The sequence below is a fragment of the Podarcis muralis genome, chromosome 6 (genome assembly GCF_964188315.1).
Source record: "Podarcis muralis chromosome 6, rPodMur119.hap1.1, whole genome shotgun sequence".
Taxonomy (NCBI): domain Eukaryota; kingdom Metazoa; phylum Chordata; class Lepidosauria; order Squamata; family Lacertidae; genus Podarcis; species Podarcis muralis.
Window position 1 is genome coordinate 44,707,417 of NC_135660.1, and position 16,254 is coordinate 44,723,670.

General features: G+C 40.0%; 1 protein-coding gene across 6 annotated transcripts in view; it reads right to left on the minus strand.

Moving 5' to 3' along the window:
* The window catches only part of NT5C2 (5'-nucleotidase, cytosolic II), an 82,415-nt gene that overhangs the window by 41,415 nt on the left and 24,746 nt on the right, over window positions 1-16,254 (minus strand). For 4 of the 6 annotated variants that reach the window (XM_028730404.2, XM_028730405.2, XM_028730402.2 and 1 more), the window contains exon 3: window positions 15,072-15,145. In XM_028730404.2, coding sequence (XP_028586237.2) covers window positions 15,072-15,145 — 74 coding nt within the window. Of the gene's footprint in view, window positions 1-4,356; window positions 4,392-4,579; window positions 4,623-4,695; window positions 4,713-10,307; window positions 10,362-15,071; window positions 15,146-16,254 lie in introns of those variants that run through there. The other 2 variants (XM_077930190.1, XM_077930191.1) reach the window with 2 other exon arrangements.

Here is a 16,254-nt window from a genome sequence, read left to right on the forward strand (position 1 = left end):
TCCTCATGCTGAGGGAGAACAGGGCAGCTGATCACCCTCACTTCAAGGCACTACCTTCCCCTGGCACTGAGGTGGAGCAGCTTTTCTCAGTCAGCAGGGAAGCAGCAGCAGCCACAGTGGACTTGCATCCTCCATCCCCATCCCCTCTCACTCAAACCGCGTGGTGGAGGTGTCTCACTTTCTCTCCCCCCACACACCTGATCTCTGTGACTGTTCCTCATCCCCACGCCTGATCTCCAATTTCAGACATTGTGATATATAGGAATATTGCAATGTTTAGCTGCTGATATATCATGATGCTGAAAACCAGATATCATTTTGTTCAAAAAATTGTGTTGCAGTAATGGGGTCGCGGGTGGCGCTGTGGGTAAAACCTCAGCGCCTAGGGCTTGCCGATCGTCAGGTCGGCGGTTCGAATCCCTGCGGCGGGGTGCACTCCCGTTGCTCAGTCCCAGCGCCTGCCCACCTAGCAGTTCGAAAGCACCCCCGGGTGCAAGTAGATAAATAGGGACCGCTTACTAGCGGGAAGGTAAACGGCGTTTCCGTGTGCTGTGCTGACTCACCAGATGCAGCTTGTCACGCTGGCCACGTGACCCGGAAGTGTCTTCGGACAGTGCTGGCCCCTGACCTCTTAAGCAAGATGGGCGTGCAACCCCAGAGTCGGACACGACTGGCCCGTACAGGCAGGGGTACCTTTACCTTTTAATGGGGTCCTCATTAATTAGCTAATTGGGAACCATTGGCTCAGTATGTTAGGCAAGCATGACCTTTGACAGACATAGCTGCCAGGATTCACCAAACAAACCCAATCAGCAGAAAGGCTTCTGCTTGTACAGGGTTTCCCCCTTTCTCTCACTAAAATTGGCTTGGGGGGTATCAGAAAAACCCCCAGAACAGTGTGCACGGGGAGGTTGTTCCATCTGACAAGCTGATAGGCTTGCACAAGTGGAACATTTAAAATAGCATGATGTTGAATTCCACCCAGTGATTTAAAAATTTAATTCTACCAGGAATGCTCTGCAGAGTGGAAATACAGTTCATATTTCAGCGACAGAATGCATCAAATAAAGCATTAGTTAGTGCCTCAGGGGGAATATATTCCAAACAGCATTAACACACTCACCTTATTTCACCTCTACATACAGACATCAAAAGAGCATGAAACTTACGGCCACTGGTGAAAGTCAGAATGCAATTATGAATCCTAATTTTAGATCAAGCATCTAGTCAGGAGGTGTTTAAGATAATAATTTAAATTGCCGTTTGCTAAAGGCCAGCTATCAGGTTAGCTTGTAGTAGATTGCCACCCTTATGGTAACCTGCAGCTACTAAGCACCCTCTTCACCTTCTAACCAATTATGAAGCCATCATCTTCTCCAATTTAAAAGCCTCAAAGACATTTACAGAGATTAATGTGTGAGTAGGGCCACATCTGCATTGCACATGCCAGCTAACCTTCACCTGACACCCACACATATAGCATATCTGTATGGAAGAAGTCGATCTGTGTACATCTGTACACGTAGAGACTTTGATGAAACCTGAAGCCCCAAGTTGCACTGGGTTCCAGGTAACAAATAAACATTTGCACATACAACTGTTTACATGAAGGCACCCTCTGTTGACATTTGCACTTTACTCGTGGGTTATATTAATTTACTGTGTTAACTGACATATGTGATAACAGGGGCATGGCTACTTAGCACAGAGCTGCTGAGTCATTAGTCTAACATTCAAAATACATATTCTAAAGAGGATCCTAGAAAGACACACAGCCTAGTATAATCACTGTTTCCAAAAAAAATGAGAAAAAGACTGCAACGTGAAACCAACAATTATTTTGTATCACAATAGAAAAGACACATTGATTTGAATAGATTAAGAGCATGTATGAGCTTTAGGTAGGTAGAATAAGCTCAAAAATACCAAGAAAACTTGTAACTGAATAAACAGCAATGAAGCAACTATTAACAATGTCAGAAGAGAAATGACTATTCTGGCTGGACAAGAAATGGGCACTCTTAAGAAAGTGCCATGAAAAGCAGACTACAACTGCAAAAACACACCCCTAAATGCTTGCATTCTGTATCCCCCCCCCCAGCATTCCCTTCCCCCATTAAAACAGTGGCTTTCAAACTGTTGAGGCAACCATGAGGCAACCTGTATATTGGGAATGTCAAATCACAGGCATATTTAGCACTCCTGCTGCATCCTGCTGTCATTGCTTGCCTGTACTCTTTTCTGTGCAGTATCTCAACCCTGATGTTGCAGTGAGTGCTCTACTCCTCCACAGTGATCTAGCCACTGTGCCTAGTAAACATACAACCCTCGGTTTCTCTATCTCCAGAAATACTTAGACCACCTCTCCGATAAGGTGACAGTGCACATACGTCCCACCTTACTCTTGTGCATTAGAGCTTGATGCTTACTTGAAATGCTGGATGTTCAAGTCCTATCTCTGTCACATGTCCGTATATCTACTTCTGTCCTAATTAACTTTGCACAGAAACTCCACTGCCAATTTTGAAAAGGAAACAAATTTAAAAGCCTCAAATACTCTTATTTAATCCATTGTAACTCACTAACTTACTCACTTAGCTTTCTGAGATTTTTAAAAGAAACTTATATTGGATCGCATCTACAAAGTATGTCATGTCAATGCAAATTGTCCATGAAGCCGGTTTGGCAACCCTTTGAAACAAACTCAAAGCACCTATTTATCTGAAATCTGGCAGACTTCATCTCCTTAAATGGGGCTACTGTGCCTGCAAATTTCATCAACTTCTGGCTCCTCAAAAAGTTATAGGCATGAGTTGATATTCCCATTATAATGATAGGGAATACATTCTCTCACTGCTGCTCACCCCTCTAAATGCCCATAGACTATTGAGAAACAAGAGGGAGTTATCGGCATGGGGGGGCAGATTTAAAAGAGAATGTATATATATTTAAAATCCTAAGGCTAACCCACCTAAAATACAGTCCAATAACTGGCAAATAATTACTGGTGTTGAGATCTGCTCTCTGACTCCTTCCATAGAATCATAAAATTGTAGAGTTGGAAGGGACTCTCATGATCATCTAGTCCAACTCCCTGTAATGCAGAAATATCAGCTATCCCATACGGGGATCAAACTTGCAACCCTGGAATTATCAGCACCATGCTCGAACCAACTGACCTTTTTTAAATTGAACTATTTTTTAATTGAAATTTTGCCATACAAAATTTGCATATACATTATGGAGTTATTCCACTCCAAAAATGCAAACTTTTTTGAAAAAAGACCTACCTCTTCCTGAGTCCAAGAGAAGCCATTGATCTCTCAAGCCCACTTTGTGAACTTGTACTTCATATTTGGCATCCTCTAGATTACTCAAGTTTTGAAATTTACACAAATACTGTACATATGACTAATGAAGAGAAGGAAGCATAATTGGGAAAATTTCCTACTTCACTTAAGTAACCCACTTGAGTGAGCATTTTTTATTCATGCATATAACATGAATCTGCAGTGTACATTAAACTAAGAAGATGAAAATAGACTACAAACATCACACTCCGGTTACTGTGACATAGTTCAATATAAGTTTTCCTTTAATTAGACAACTGGGAATGGAGCTGGAATTCACAGAGCACATGTCCCTACTTGACAACACTCTGCACAGCAGTCTAGATTAATCAGGATGAGCTACAAGCTCCTGACATTTTCCTGCAAGCTGTACAAGTGCTCATTTAGGTAATATGAGCTCCCAACCAAGCAAATTACTGCCAGTATGAATGACTGGGTACCAAAATAGGAGTAGCATAACGTAAAAAGCATCCATAACTAATGTACAGGTAAACTGTACATTTGAGTGATAATCAGTGCTTTTTTCCTAAAAAAAATGTTTAGGGGGACTCTCATTTTGACTCAAGGAAATCACCATTTTATAGTTCAAATCGGGGGAAATGAATACAGTAAATGGACAAAAGTACAAAGATTCACAAAATGTTTAGGGGTATGCGTACCCCCAGAAAAAAAAGCACTGGTGATAATAAATGACCACTTCTCAAACTGCTCGATTATTGAGAAAGCTAATTAACAGTGAGATGAATAACTGCAAACCCTTAGTTACAGTAATTAAATTACAGTATTGCATTAAACAACAACAACAACAACAACAGGCAAGTGAGATGTTGCCATGCATAATCTGTTGTGAAGTAAATCAGACTGGTGCAGTTACCCTAAATGTACTACTTTCAAACAAGTGTAATACAGCTGAAAGACAGTAAGGCTACTGAGAGATGTACTGAAATCATCATGTGCATATGGAAACAAACTGTGTTCTCAAGTTTGGGGTGGTGTGTGTGTGTACCTTGGCAAATGGGGCAAAGCTTTGAAGACAGAAACCTGCCGACAACATACACAATTTTTGTTCAAATCAACTGCAATACCAAAATAAATGTACTGCATTCAAAATTACTTTCATCCTACAAAAAGTATGAGTTTCCTTAAGAAATAAGCATGTCACAAGAGAAGCTACTCTGCACAGAAAGCTATATTGTTAGGTATAGAATACCCATGCATGCTAGTGTTACCTTTGCTGCCAAGTCCGGTACAGTAGCCATTTTTATAGTCTTTCTGAAAAAGATAAAAAAAATATCTGCAGCCACTCCAGGTAGTGCAAAATGCTGCTGCCAAGATTTTAACTCACATGAGGCAGATGCAGATGCTGAGTGTCACTCCAGTCTTGAAGGAGTTACACTGGACTCCCCTGTCAAAAAGAAAGAATCAAACTGACTTTAAAACTGCAACAGTGGTGGTGTGCTAACAATGGTGTGCTCGTTTGCTGATGCTATTGGCTTCAGAAAGACCAAATACTGGTTTACCAGACATGGTTTGTCATTATCTACAAATCCACAAAAAATCTCTCAGATCAAGATTTCAAAATGGATATTTTGCAGGTATCAAGCAGAGATTGTTGTGTCTGTATATAAGAACGGAGTGGTACAATGTGGATCAGAAATTAGACTTCTGATGAAAATATGGATCTTTTGAAACCTTATTCTAGCAAAAATAGAAATACTTACAAATTACAATATTAGATTATAAATTGTGTATCAAATATCTACTCATGTGCTATGGTTTAACTGGCATGTTTAAGTACTCCTTGCTCTTCCTGCCAAAATATAACTATTTTAGTGAGGGCTGGTAACAAGGATAGCAGCATTGTGTAAGAAGTAAACATGGCACATTAACAAAATTTAGACACATATTTCCTAAGAAATGTGTTTAAATCAATACTGAATACAAAATGTAAACACATATTTCCTAAGAAATGTGTTTAAATCAATATTGAAACTTAAACCTAACTTTTTGAACGATTTCTATGAGCATCCAATTTAATAACGAAATACACCAAGCTATTCCAAAAGAGTGTATCAACTAATAGCTCTAAGTAGTATATAAGAACAGAGGTGCTGTCTTATACCAAGTGTGGCCATTGGTCCATCTAACTCAGTACTGTCACCACTGACTGGGAGCAGCTCTCCAGGGTTTCAGACTAGGATCTCTCCCTGCCCTACCTGGAAATGCCAGGAATTGAACCTGGGACCTACTGCAAGCAAAGCTGATGCTCTACCATTGAGCGACAGCCCTTTTCCTTACACTTTTTGATTTAGGTCTACGCACTGGCAACCCCAAGGTGGTAAAGTGTGAAGGGGAGGCAACAGGCTCACATCCACATAATCCATCCAGAGTCCTGAACATGTAATGTGGGTATGGAGTCATGTATATTATAAGGCATATTCTTTAGCCTCTAAAAGAAAAGATTGGTCTGTTAATGGGCAGATATCCATGTTACAGTAAAGGCAGGAAAGATAGATATGAGATTCGTGTCTCATGGGGTATGATTCAGTTGAGCTAGTAAGTCTACAAATCTGCACAAATGGCTTGAAAAGGAGCAACACTTGCAATCTTATGCCACCTAACTGGGAGTAAGCACCAATTAACTCAATGGAACCTACTTCTAAGTAGACCTGAATAGGGCTGCAATGTTAGAATCATAGAATTGTACAGTTGGAAGAGACCATGAGGGTCATCTAGCCCAACCACCTGCAATGCCATGGGGCTCAAACCCATAACCCTGACATTAAGAGACTCATGTCCTATCAACTGAGCTATCTTGCGAAATGCGTATCTGGCATTACTTCTTGACACACAGTAGGACTTACTTCTGGTAAATATGCAATGGATTATATGCTGTAACTAACTAAAATGCAGCTATAAACTATATTTTGAACCACATTTTTGCAATATTAACTACATTCCAATATTCCCATAATAAATCTCCATGTCAGTAAATAAATTATTTACTAGAGAATCTCTAGGTAACACTTACACTGCTGTAAGTACAAAATTCAATGATTAAGCAACTTTGAGTTGGGGTTTGAATACTTCTAGCTTTACCTTTGGGGAATTGGCTATGATATGATGAAAATATTTCTTAACAAAGTTGGGAAGGTCACAACCAAGCACAAGATCTAGAGATGGTTCTGCTTTGTTTGAAATAATCTAGTCTTATACTCACATCTGGCCCTTCAAAGATTACAAGGAGCCTTCAGCTATTCTTACACCTCCAGGTTTTCCATTGTGTGATTCTAAAAAATCTAATTATATACCTGCCACATGTTAGTACACATGCATTTAGGTATTTATTCCAAAGTATAGTCTGAGTGTACGTGAGGTCACAAGAAGCTAAGCACATATACCATGCCATGACAGAAGAAAGGCAAGATACAAAGAAAAGAAAATGGGCTTTCCCCCCATAAATCTATTTAACAGAGTTCTAGATTATGAGAAAAAACATGCATATATTCTGTTGCAGACCACTGACCAATTTAAAATTTGCAGCACCACCCATACCCTGTAAAAATGTCTTTTCTGCAACAGTCACAATTTTGATAGCCAATCTGGGAAGTTATTATTTATTGCACCATAGGTTTCTTGGCAGTAACCAGCATAAATAGCTGGATAAACAAGACTTATCACTATTAATTGCTTTGATTCAGGCAGAGGAAGCAATCTAACATGTTAGATGTTTAGTAGCTACTGTATGAGAGGAAGACACTTTTGTTGAACAATGCAGCATCTTTCATTTGATAGCCTCTCCAGCTGAGGGTGTTGGAGCTACATTGGGCTGGAGTGGGCAGGGGTAATTGGTCAAAATTGCCTTTCCCAAAAAGGGATGTTTCCACTAGTCCAATGAGCAACAATTGGAGATCACCCACTGACTTTAAGGTGCTCAATTATCATTAAGCAGATTAAGGAAAGAGAATCCTGCTGCTTTTTCTGCTGTTAGGCTTGCTTTCTGCAGTTTTTTGGAGTTTCAGTCCAGGTCCAATTCCTCAGCAAACCATGTCTCACAAATTACCGTAGTAGTCTGTTAGTTAATGATTTAATGAGAAGCAACAGTAAGACATACACTCTGGTCTAATGACAGTACAAAATTCATTGGGCACCATCACAAACTTTAAGCATGTTTCCAGCTTAAACTACCATCAATGAACTATTTTTTTTAAGCAGCATCATAAAAAACATATATGCATCCAAATCTGTCATCCAAGTAAACTAATCCAGTTTCTAAAAATAGCAAATTAACTTCTTCAGAAAATATCTGATATACCACTATTTGACCATATGTCCACAACGAAATAAACATTTCCTCAAAATAAAAAATTTTTTTCTGTTCCATCCACACTCCTTAGTTTTGAACTTATGTCACCATTTGCACTGCTCAGCCAATCCCAAGCCAAAACTACTGCTGTGCTCTGGAGACCCCTCCAACCCATCTCAAGGCAGTAAAATATATTTACTTAGTAACTGGTGGGACACCCTTAGGCACTTTTGCTCCCCTTCTTCATTTGCAACCTTAAAGGCAATCCAGCAATTCAGCCAACCAGGGCAGAGAAATTAGCATAACACATATGTGTGTCCCCCCAAAGGAAACTGGGGATTGCCTCTGAACCCAAGTAAGACAAATCAGAATCATTCCTCAATGTTCAGCTTGTCCAGAGCTGTTTCTCTGCAAAACCACTAAAACTGTACTGTGTCCTACTTTTACAAAGGACAAAAAACTATAACACACTTTGGCAAATTTAAAACTCTGATACAAAAAGAAAGAAGCTGCAGGGGATGGGTCCAATGAGAACTAATGCCAGTGTACTGGAAGAAGCAAAGATCACCAGTGTCAAAGCAATGATTCTTCAACAACTTCGTTGGACTGGTCATGTTGTTCAGATGCCCGATTACCATCTTTCAAAGCAACTACTCTATTCCCAACTCAAGAATGGAAAGGTTTAAAGATGTTCTCAAGGCAAATTTTTAAAAATGTAGCACCGACAACTGGGAAACACTGGCCTGCGAGCGCTCCAATTGGAGAACAGCCTTTACCAAAGGTGTCATGGGCTTTGAAGATGCTCGAACTCAGGATGAAAGGGAGAAACGTACTAAGAGGAAGGCACGCTTGGCAAACCCTCACCATGATCAACTCCTGCCTGGAAACTTATGTCCTCACTGTGGAAGGGCGTATGGATCCAGAATTGGCCTCTCCAGTCACTTATGAACCCACTGTTAAAACTGTGTTTATGGAAGACAATCTTACTTGGCAACGAGTGATCGCCAAAAATCATCTCCAAGCATCTCCATCAGCTTCAGTGAGCACCAGCAGCCACTGCTGGTTAGGATAAACATGGTTATGGTTCATCTCAGCATTTTCCTTAACTGCTATTAAGGCAGGCACAGGGAATTACTCAAAGAATAAGGTGAGGGGGGCAGTGTTCCTGATTTCTTAAGGACAGCTAAGAAGGAATCACTACTCCCCTGGCACATAAGGTAAAGGTAAAGGTACCCCTGCCCATACGGGCCAGTCTTGCCAGACTCTAGGGTTGTGCGCCCATCTCACTCTATAGGCCGGGGGCCAGTGCTGTCCGGAGACACTTCCGGGTCACGTGGCCAGCGTGACAAGCTGCATCTGGTGAGCCAGCGCAGCACACGGAACGCCGTTTACCTTCCCGCTAGTAAGCGGTCCCTATTTATCTACTTGCACCCGGGGGTGCTTTCGAACTGCTAGGTTGGCAGGCGCTGGGACCGAGCAACGGGAGCGCACCCCGCCGCGGGGATTCGAACCGCCGACCTTTCGATCGGCAAGTCCTAGGTGCTGAGGCTTTAACCCACAGCGCCACCCGTGTCCCACCCCTGGCACATAGTATCTTATAAATATAGCACTAAACATTACCAGCATCTATTCAGGTATCTGACAGCAACAACAGACAATATTTCTAAACTTGGAATAGATTAGAAAAACATTTTACTTGATACATTTGACACTGTCAACATGACATACTCGTTTCTTTTCTTTGACACCACTATATTAAGGGATCAATCTCCTTAACTGACTCCAAATTTAGACAGTTCATATTCCACAGCATATTTTGTCGTGTTCTTCAGTGTTTGGCTCCTGTTTTACCCTTGCCTACCAAAATCTATACTTACATTTTTGCAAATAATTTCCACTGTGAACTATGTGTTGACACCAACATTGAAAATAAAAAAAGCTAAAACTAACAGTTGACAAAAGAGGAGCTACTGTTGCTGGGTGGTTCCTTTATCTGGAAACTGGGAAGGCTGTCTGTTCTGGACTGAGTTGTACCCTGCCTGAAGAAATAGGTATGCAGCTTAGGGCTGCCTCTTGATCAGACAACATCAGACAACAGAGGCCCAGGTGGTTTTGGTAGCATGGAGTGTATTTTCGGCTCTGGTTGGTTTGCCAGCCATGGCAATTCCTGGGCTAGGAGAGGATGGCAATAGTAATCCCTGCTCTAGTAACTTCAAGATGGACTACTGCAGTGTACTGTAAACTGCTTAGAGGTTTTCTTACAATCAAGGAGTATATAAATTTTGAGCAAGAATCTTATGCATTTCAAAAAGTTTAAACAACAACAACTCCTAACCCTCATAGCTATAAACACTTGAGAAATCAAAACATTGTAAGATATCAAAACCCCAATATAAGCGATATAATTAATTTTAATTCCAACAGTGACAAAATTATGAATGTTCGGCTCATTCACGGCTTATCTGCAAAGTCAGATAAGAAAAGATCTGTCCTATTTTTGAATATTCCAGGTAGTCTCACAAAAAAACATTGGCTTGGATTCTGAAACAAGTCAACAAGAGTGTTCATAGAAAATAAGTTTCTTGTCCCCTGCTCCCTTTTGCATTCACACCTGCACCCCCCAAAAGTCTACCTGGAGGGCGAGGGCTTACCTGAGCAAAGTGGGGTATGGTTCCTTGCTGGCTCCTCATGACACACCCCACATTGTTCAGGAAGGTCTCTGGCCACCCACAGGAGGTTCAGATGGCTGTAGCAGGAAATAGGAGACAGAAAACTTCTGTCTTAACTTCCTTAAGTTAGCTTTTTTTAGGATCAGAGCCAGGATGTCAAAAGAAATACAAAATTATGCCAAATAATGGCAGAGTTCCACAGTTCAGTTAGCTTTGCTTCCTTAAAAAAATTACATCTACTGCCAAACACATAATTTCTACATTACAATTTTTGCCCTGAGTCTGCTAAATGATTTATGAAGGAAGCTTGGTTAAATAAAGAATACTGTGCATACCATACAAGATTGTTATTAGAATTAATAATTAATAATTAGAATTATTAACAATATACACACACTAATTATCTTCCATTTGCTCCATCTCCTGGAAAGTTTACATATACATTGGTCTTACCGTGCAAATACAGAAAATGAGCAATGAGATATTCAAAATTATTAAGTCCTCCTGTACCAAAATTAAATCCTGTACAAAACCTTTGAAATTGTATCTGTACTTGCTTGAACATATGTAGAAACTCTTATAGATAATCAGTTCATTATTCCAAAGAAATCAAATTTCTGGTTAACCAAAAATTTATCAGGTTGTCCAGAGTGACAAGGAAACATTGTATTTATCAGCCATGCCTCTATTTCACCTTCATCCAAGTTGCTTATGGAGCGGAGTTCATTTCCCCCCTCACTACAACACTGTGACATATGCTCATCAAGTGACTAATGTAAGGTTATCTAATGAATATCATGGTGAATCTGAGATTCAAGACAGTTGTTTCCTAAAGCTTATGGAATAAACTTGTGGGTAGAAGGAGAGGAAATATTAACATATTTCTAGATTAGCTAACTTATAAGTATGCTTCCACGCAACCTTACTCAAAAGTAAATTCTCATGAGTAAATCCTACTGGTGCCATAATGTATAAACTTAAATACAATGGCCTCCCTGAATCTGTCTACAAGTTAATTCTCATCTATGATCCAGCTCTTCATTAAGAAGCAGAAACTAACCACCGATTACCAAGATCGAAACACCATTTCCAACATAGCTCTCTGCTATTACTACAATGTTGGCAAACTGAAATTTACACAGCAATATCACTAACCCAGTGATGTAGGCTAACAAAATTAAACACAAGGCAAAGCATCTGAAACATGAAGCTAGCTAATATAACACAATGATTAAATTTTAAATTACCCACTTGTGTGTTTATATGACTTTCAAATGAGTTACACTTCAGCAACTAGTCGCCATCCAAAGTGACGAGAGCAATTAATGTACAAGGACACCTTCCCAAATGAACCCACCCAAGGTAGTTATATATTTTCATATTGACAATGTTGAAGTTACAAAAAAATTCCTTTTTACATTAATTCACTGATATACATCCCTTTCTTGTTTGTCAGTATTAAAGCACCAAATGAGACATTAGAAGTAGAAACGTTTTCAGTAGTCCTGGATTGTTTTGGTGTGTCTTATAATGAAATGCTGCTATTGAAGGTTCCAATGTCAGTTGGAAGAATATTGGAAGGGGTAGCTAAACCCTTCTTCCCAGACCAATTTTGCACACTCAGTTGTCTCTAGTACAAGAGACATTTAATGGAAAAGCACCCAGGTGAAAATGGCTAATCCTCATATTCATCTTTCTCTACAGACTGCAGCTGCATTTGGTAAAAAACAAAAGCATTGGCTGGGGAAGAACTACAAATCACTCATGCAAATCACTCATCCTAAATAACTTTCCCTACGAAGGAGGAAATCTCTAAACACAAGTAAGAAAGCACAATATAGCAATACAGAACAAGGGAATATAAGTAGTTATGAAGTATGCAGGCTTAGATGCTTTTCTGTCATAAAGAGAATGTACTTAGGAAGCCAGAATGCTAAACTATTTTAATTAACATTTTTCCTGATGGACTTTGAACAACTGTATAGTCAGCCCTCGACACATTAACAGAATATACTTACAGAACAGAAAATACCATAAACAGAAGTACAGTGGTACCTCAGGTTAAGAATTTAATTCGTTACAGAGGTTCGTTCTTAACCTGAAACGGTTCTTAACCTGAAGTGTGCTTTTGCTAGTGGGGCCTCCTGCTGCCGCTGCACCGCTGGCGAGCGATTTCCGTTCTTATCCTGGGGTGAAGTTCTTAACCTGGAGCAACCACTTCCTGGTTAGCGGAGTTTGTAACCCGAAGCGTCTGTAACCCGAAGCGTCTGTAACCCGAGGTACCACTGTACTCAGAATCTTTCAATGAAAGTACTACCATGTAATAAAACAGAAGTTATTACATATTTGTAGAAATATCCTCTGGTACCGAATTATTGTTTTAGGCTAATATGCCCAAGTACAGAACATTAGTTAGATATGTTTTTTAAAAATCCAGAGGCCTGGTTTGCCAGGTTCCTGGGATAAGATCTCAGAATGTCTGCCCACTTGTGCAAAAGGAACTCCAGTAGCACAATGGCTCTTCCTGTTTCTCTCCTCCATATTGCAGTCCACACATGCCTCCCAAAACTGTTCCAGAGGGTGCCTCAAATCTGCAGAGGAGATTTGGGGAGCTTGAAGAAGACCCATTGTACTAGAAGAAACTATTCATGCAATGCTAGATCTCACCCATAGAAATATGAGGTTGCCACCTATGAGTTACAGGGAGCCCTAGTTGATAAAGTATCTCTGCCCCAGCTAAAAATGTGTTAAGGAAAAGCATAAGAAAGCAATATCCATTTATTTAATTAAAGCAACAGCTCAGATTACTAAGGGCCCTGTGTGCTAGCAGCCAAATCCTGTAATAACTTAGAAGCTAACTTCTAGGGGTAGGAAGCTTGTAGATACCTAGTTTTCAGTGCTACCCTATCAGAGAAGCTTGAGGAGCCACAGTAAATTAGTCCAAGCTCCAGTTTTGGAGAAGGGGTAAAAAGAATACTCCACTATTACATATAGCTCCACAGAATACAAATCTAGCCAGTCGAAGCATCAGCTTAGGTTTTTTAGTTATTTTGTTTTGCTCACGGCAGACCAGTTTTCCTAGGTTAAAAAGGGGTTGGCAGTTTTTGAAGGTGAAAAAAGAATTCGCTGACAATTTAAAGCCAGCAAAAAACTAGGAAAGGTTGCCTTAAAAAAAATTACATGTGACTGACAGTGCCTGTGGTTCTGAAATGCATCTGGCAGAGGTAATGGCTACAAGGAACATGACTTTAAAGGATAGTAAGCCTAGCAGGACCAACTTGAGCGGATGAAAAGGAGGTTGTTGTAGAGCCAATAGGGAAACCTATGTTGCACTGGCGGGGCTTGAAGGAAAATGTGGGAAGAATGGGTGAGTAGACAATAAGTCGATCTGGGTCTTTGGAGACAATAGATGGAAGTGTCAAGGTCTGACAATGCAAGGTGTTGGGCTTCAGGCCTAGAGATAAGCGTTCCTGCAGAAAGAGGAGGTCTGAAACTGCTGCTTGTCTTGGAAAAGTTAATTTATTTGACACCCACTGTGATACCAAAAGGGTTTTTTTTAATCACCCTCTAAGGACTGCCCTAAATATGCCCTTCTCATAATCATTATTGTTTTTAGTTTGTTGACTGCTTCTGCAAGGGCTGTAATACCAACATCTTTGTGTTCCAAGCCCCTGCTCACCATTTGTCCCTTTAGAAAAATTAAACATTTTACCAACTGTTTCCAAGGTTCCTCTGCTGTGATTCTGTGATGCAATAAATTTGTGACCCTCCAAGATCCCCACAACTTGTCCTTTAAGTTTTATTACTAAATTTAATGATCAATAAATAATGATAAAAAATGATTTAAAATAGTGTAGAATGGGAAAGTCTTTGGGAAGATAGCCTTGAGAACTGTAGTTCTCACCACACCCAGCTCTACACTTTGGTCTCATCCATGTTGACATGCAGTCTCAATGTGACCCTCAGCCCCAAAAAGGTTAGCTACAGCTAGAGGAAGCCAGTGAAATAAACACTGTAAATAAATTTGATTACTGAAGTGACACACAGAAGGCATGGAACACAGGCAACAGTGGCTTGAAAGAAGAAACAAAGAAACTGCAGTATTCAATAGCAAACATTAAGGAGTGGAGCAATAATTTAGTGGTATCAACTGACAGGAAAAAAAACATATTTTTAAGATGTTTAATGGATTATAATGAGACCTTAGGTAAAATTAATCTGGAGGGAGGGGGGAAACTACACCAATATTGCAAATTTGGGAACAAGGGGAAGCAACACTACCCAGAGCAAAGGAAAAAGAAAATACAACGATTAAGCATTAGGAGGAAATACTTTAAAGATATTTATAGCACAATCCTATACACATATATGCAGAAGTAACTCCCACTGTATTCTGGGAGGCTTACTCCCAGGTATGTGTATAAAGGATGGCAGCCCTAAGGGACTTCATTTATCTATAGTGGCAGGGTTCATCAATTAAAGTGAACAGACCTTCGCAAAAATGGGCAACACACCTCCCTTAATGGACGCTTCTATGGGCCTGGAGAAGCCAACTTTTCTCCGGATGTTTGTCAAAACTATCAGGACAGCAACATGTCCCCAGCATCTGTGTGCTACTCAGCTCTTCCCTACTCTAATGCTACTGAGAAAAACACCTGCTACCATGAGGAATACCAATCTATTTCTGCTTCCTGTAGATGTGAGGTTCAATTATAGATAATATACATATTCATCATATACACTCACCGGCTAATGTATAATCCATATCAAATCCAAAGCACTTTATTTTTTCCATGGCTAGACTTCTGTTCACAAAAACCCTGTAAAAGGAAAGTAAGAAACCCAATGGTAAACATTTTTGACATGAAATCTGAAGGGAGCCTATGTAATAATTAAGTTCCTAAAGTGTCCAAGGATTGCTAAGGAGTTTGTCAATGGACCACATGACTTGACAAGTTGTTGTTTTTAATTATATCCCACATTTCAGGATGCCAAATCCTTCCAAGGATTACAAGTAAAAGCAAGATACATTAATAAAATCACCACAATCTATATCAAAACATAACAATAATAATATATTATAATAATAATTTATTATTTATACCCCACCCATCTGGCTGGGTTTCCCCATGCACTCTGGGTGGCTTCCAACAAAATATTAAAATACAGTAGTCCATCAAACATTAAAACAGGGCTGCCTTCAGATGTCTTCTAAAAGTCTGGTAGTTGTTGTTCTCTTTGACATCTGGTGGGAGGGCATTCCACAGGGAGGGTGGCACTACCGAGAAGGCCCTCTGCCTGGTTCCCTGTAACTTGACTTCTCGCAGTGAGGAAACCACCAGAAGGCCCTCTGCGCTGGACCTCAAGCCATCAGAATCCTTCCCACAGAGCAGTTGGTGGTAGATAGCCCTAGTGGGGGAAGAGGGGAAACCTTCTGATATCAGAATTTGTTTCCCTCTTTCTCCTAAAATCCTACCCACAAGATAGCTGGTAGTAGATGGCCCTGTGGAGGTGGGTAAGCATGGCAGACAGTCCAGTGTGGCCATTTACTTGGTAGCAAATGCCATTAGGCTCTGTATACTTATGTCAGAGTAATTTTTTAAAAAAAGAATCCATTTATATCGTCATCCCATAGGTTTTCTGCATACATCAGAAAACAAATTAAACGACAATTAAAATACAATATAAAACAATAAAAGCTATTCAAAACTTTAAAAACCCAATTAAAACACAGACATTAAAAACAACGCATAGAACTGAGCTGTTGGTCTGCTACAGAAAACAAATAATTAAACACTGCTAGATGCTATCCATAGTAGTTTTACCTACTGGTTTTCCTTACTACACCAGAATTTTTTATTTACATTATATGACATACTATAGAATAATATAATTGTAGAATTGGAAGGAACCCCGAGGGTCATCTAGC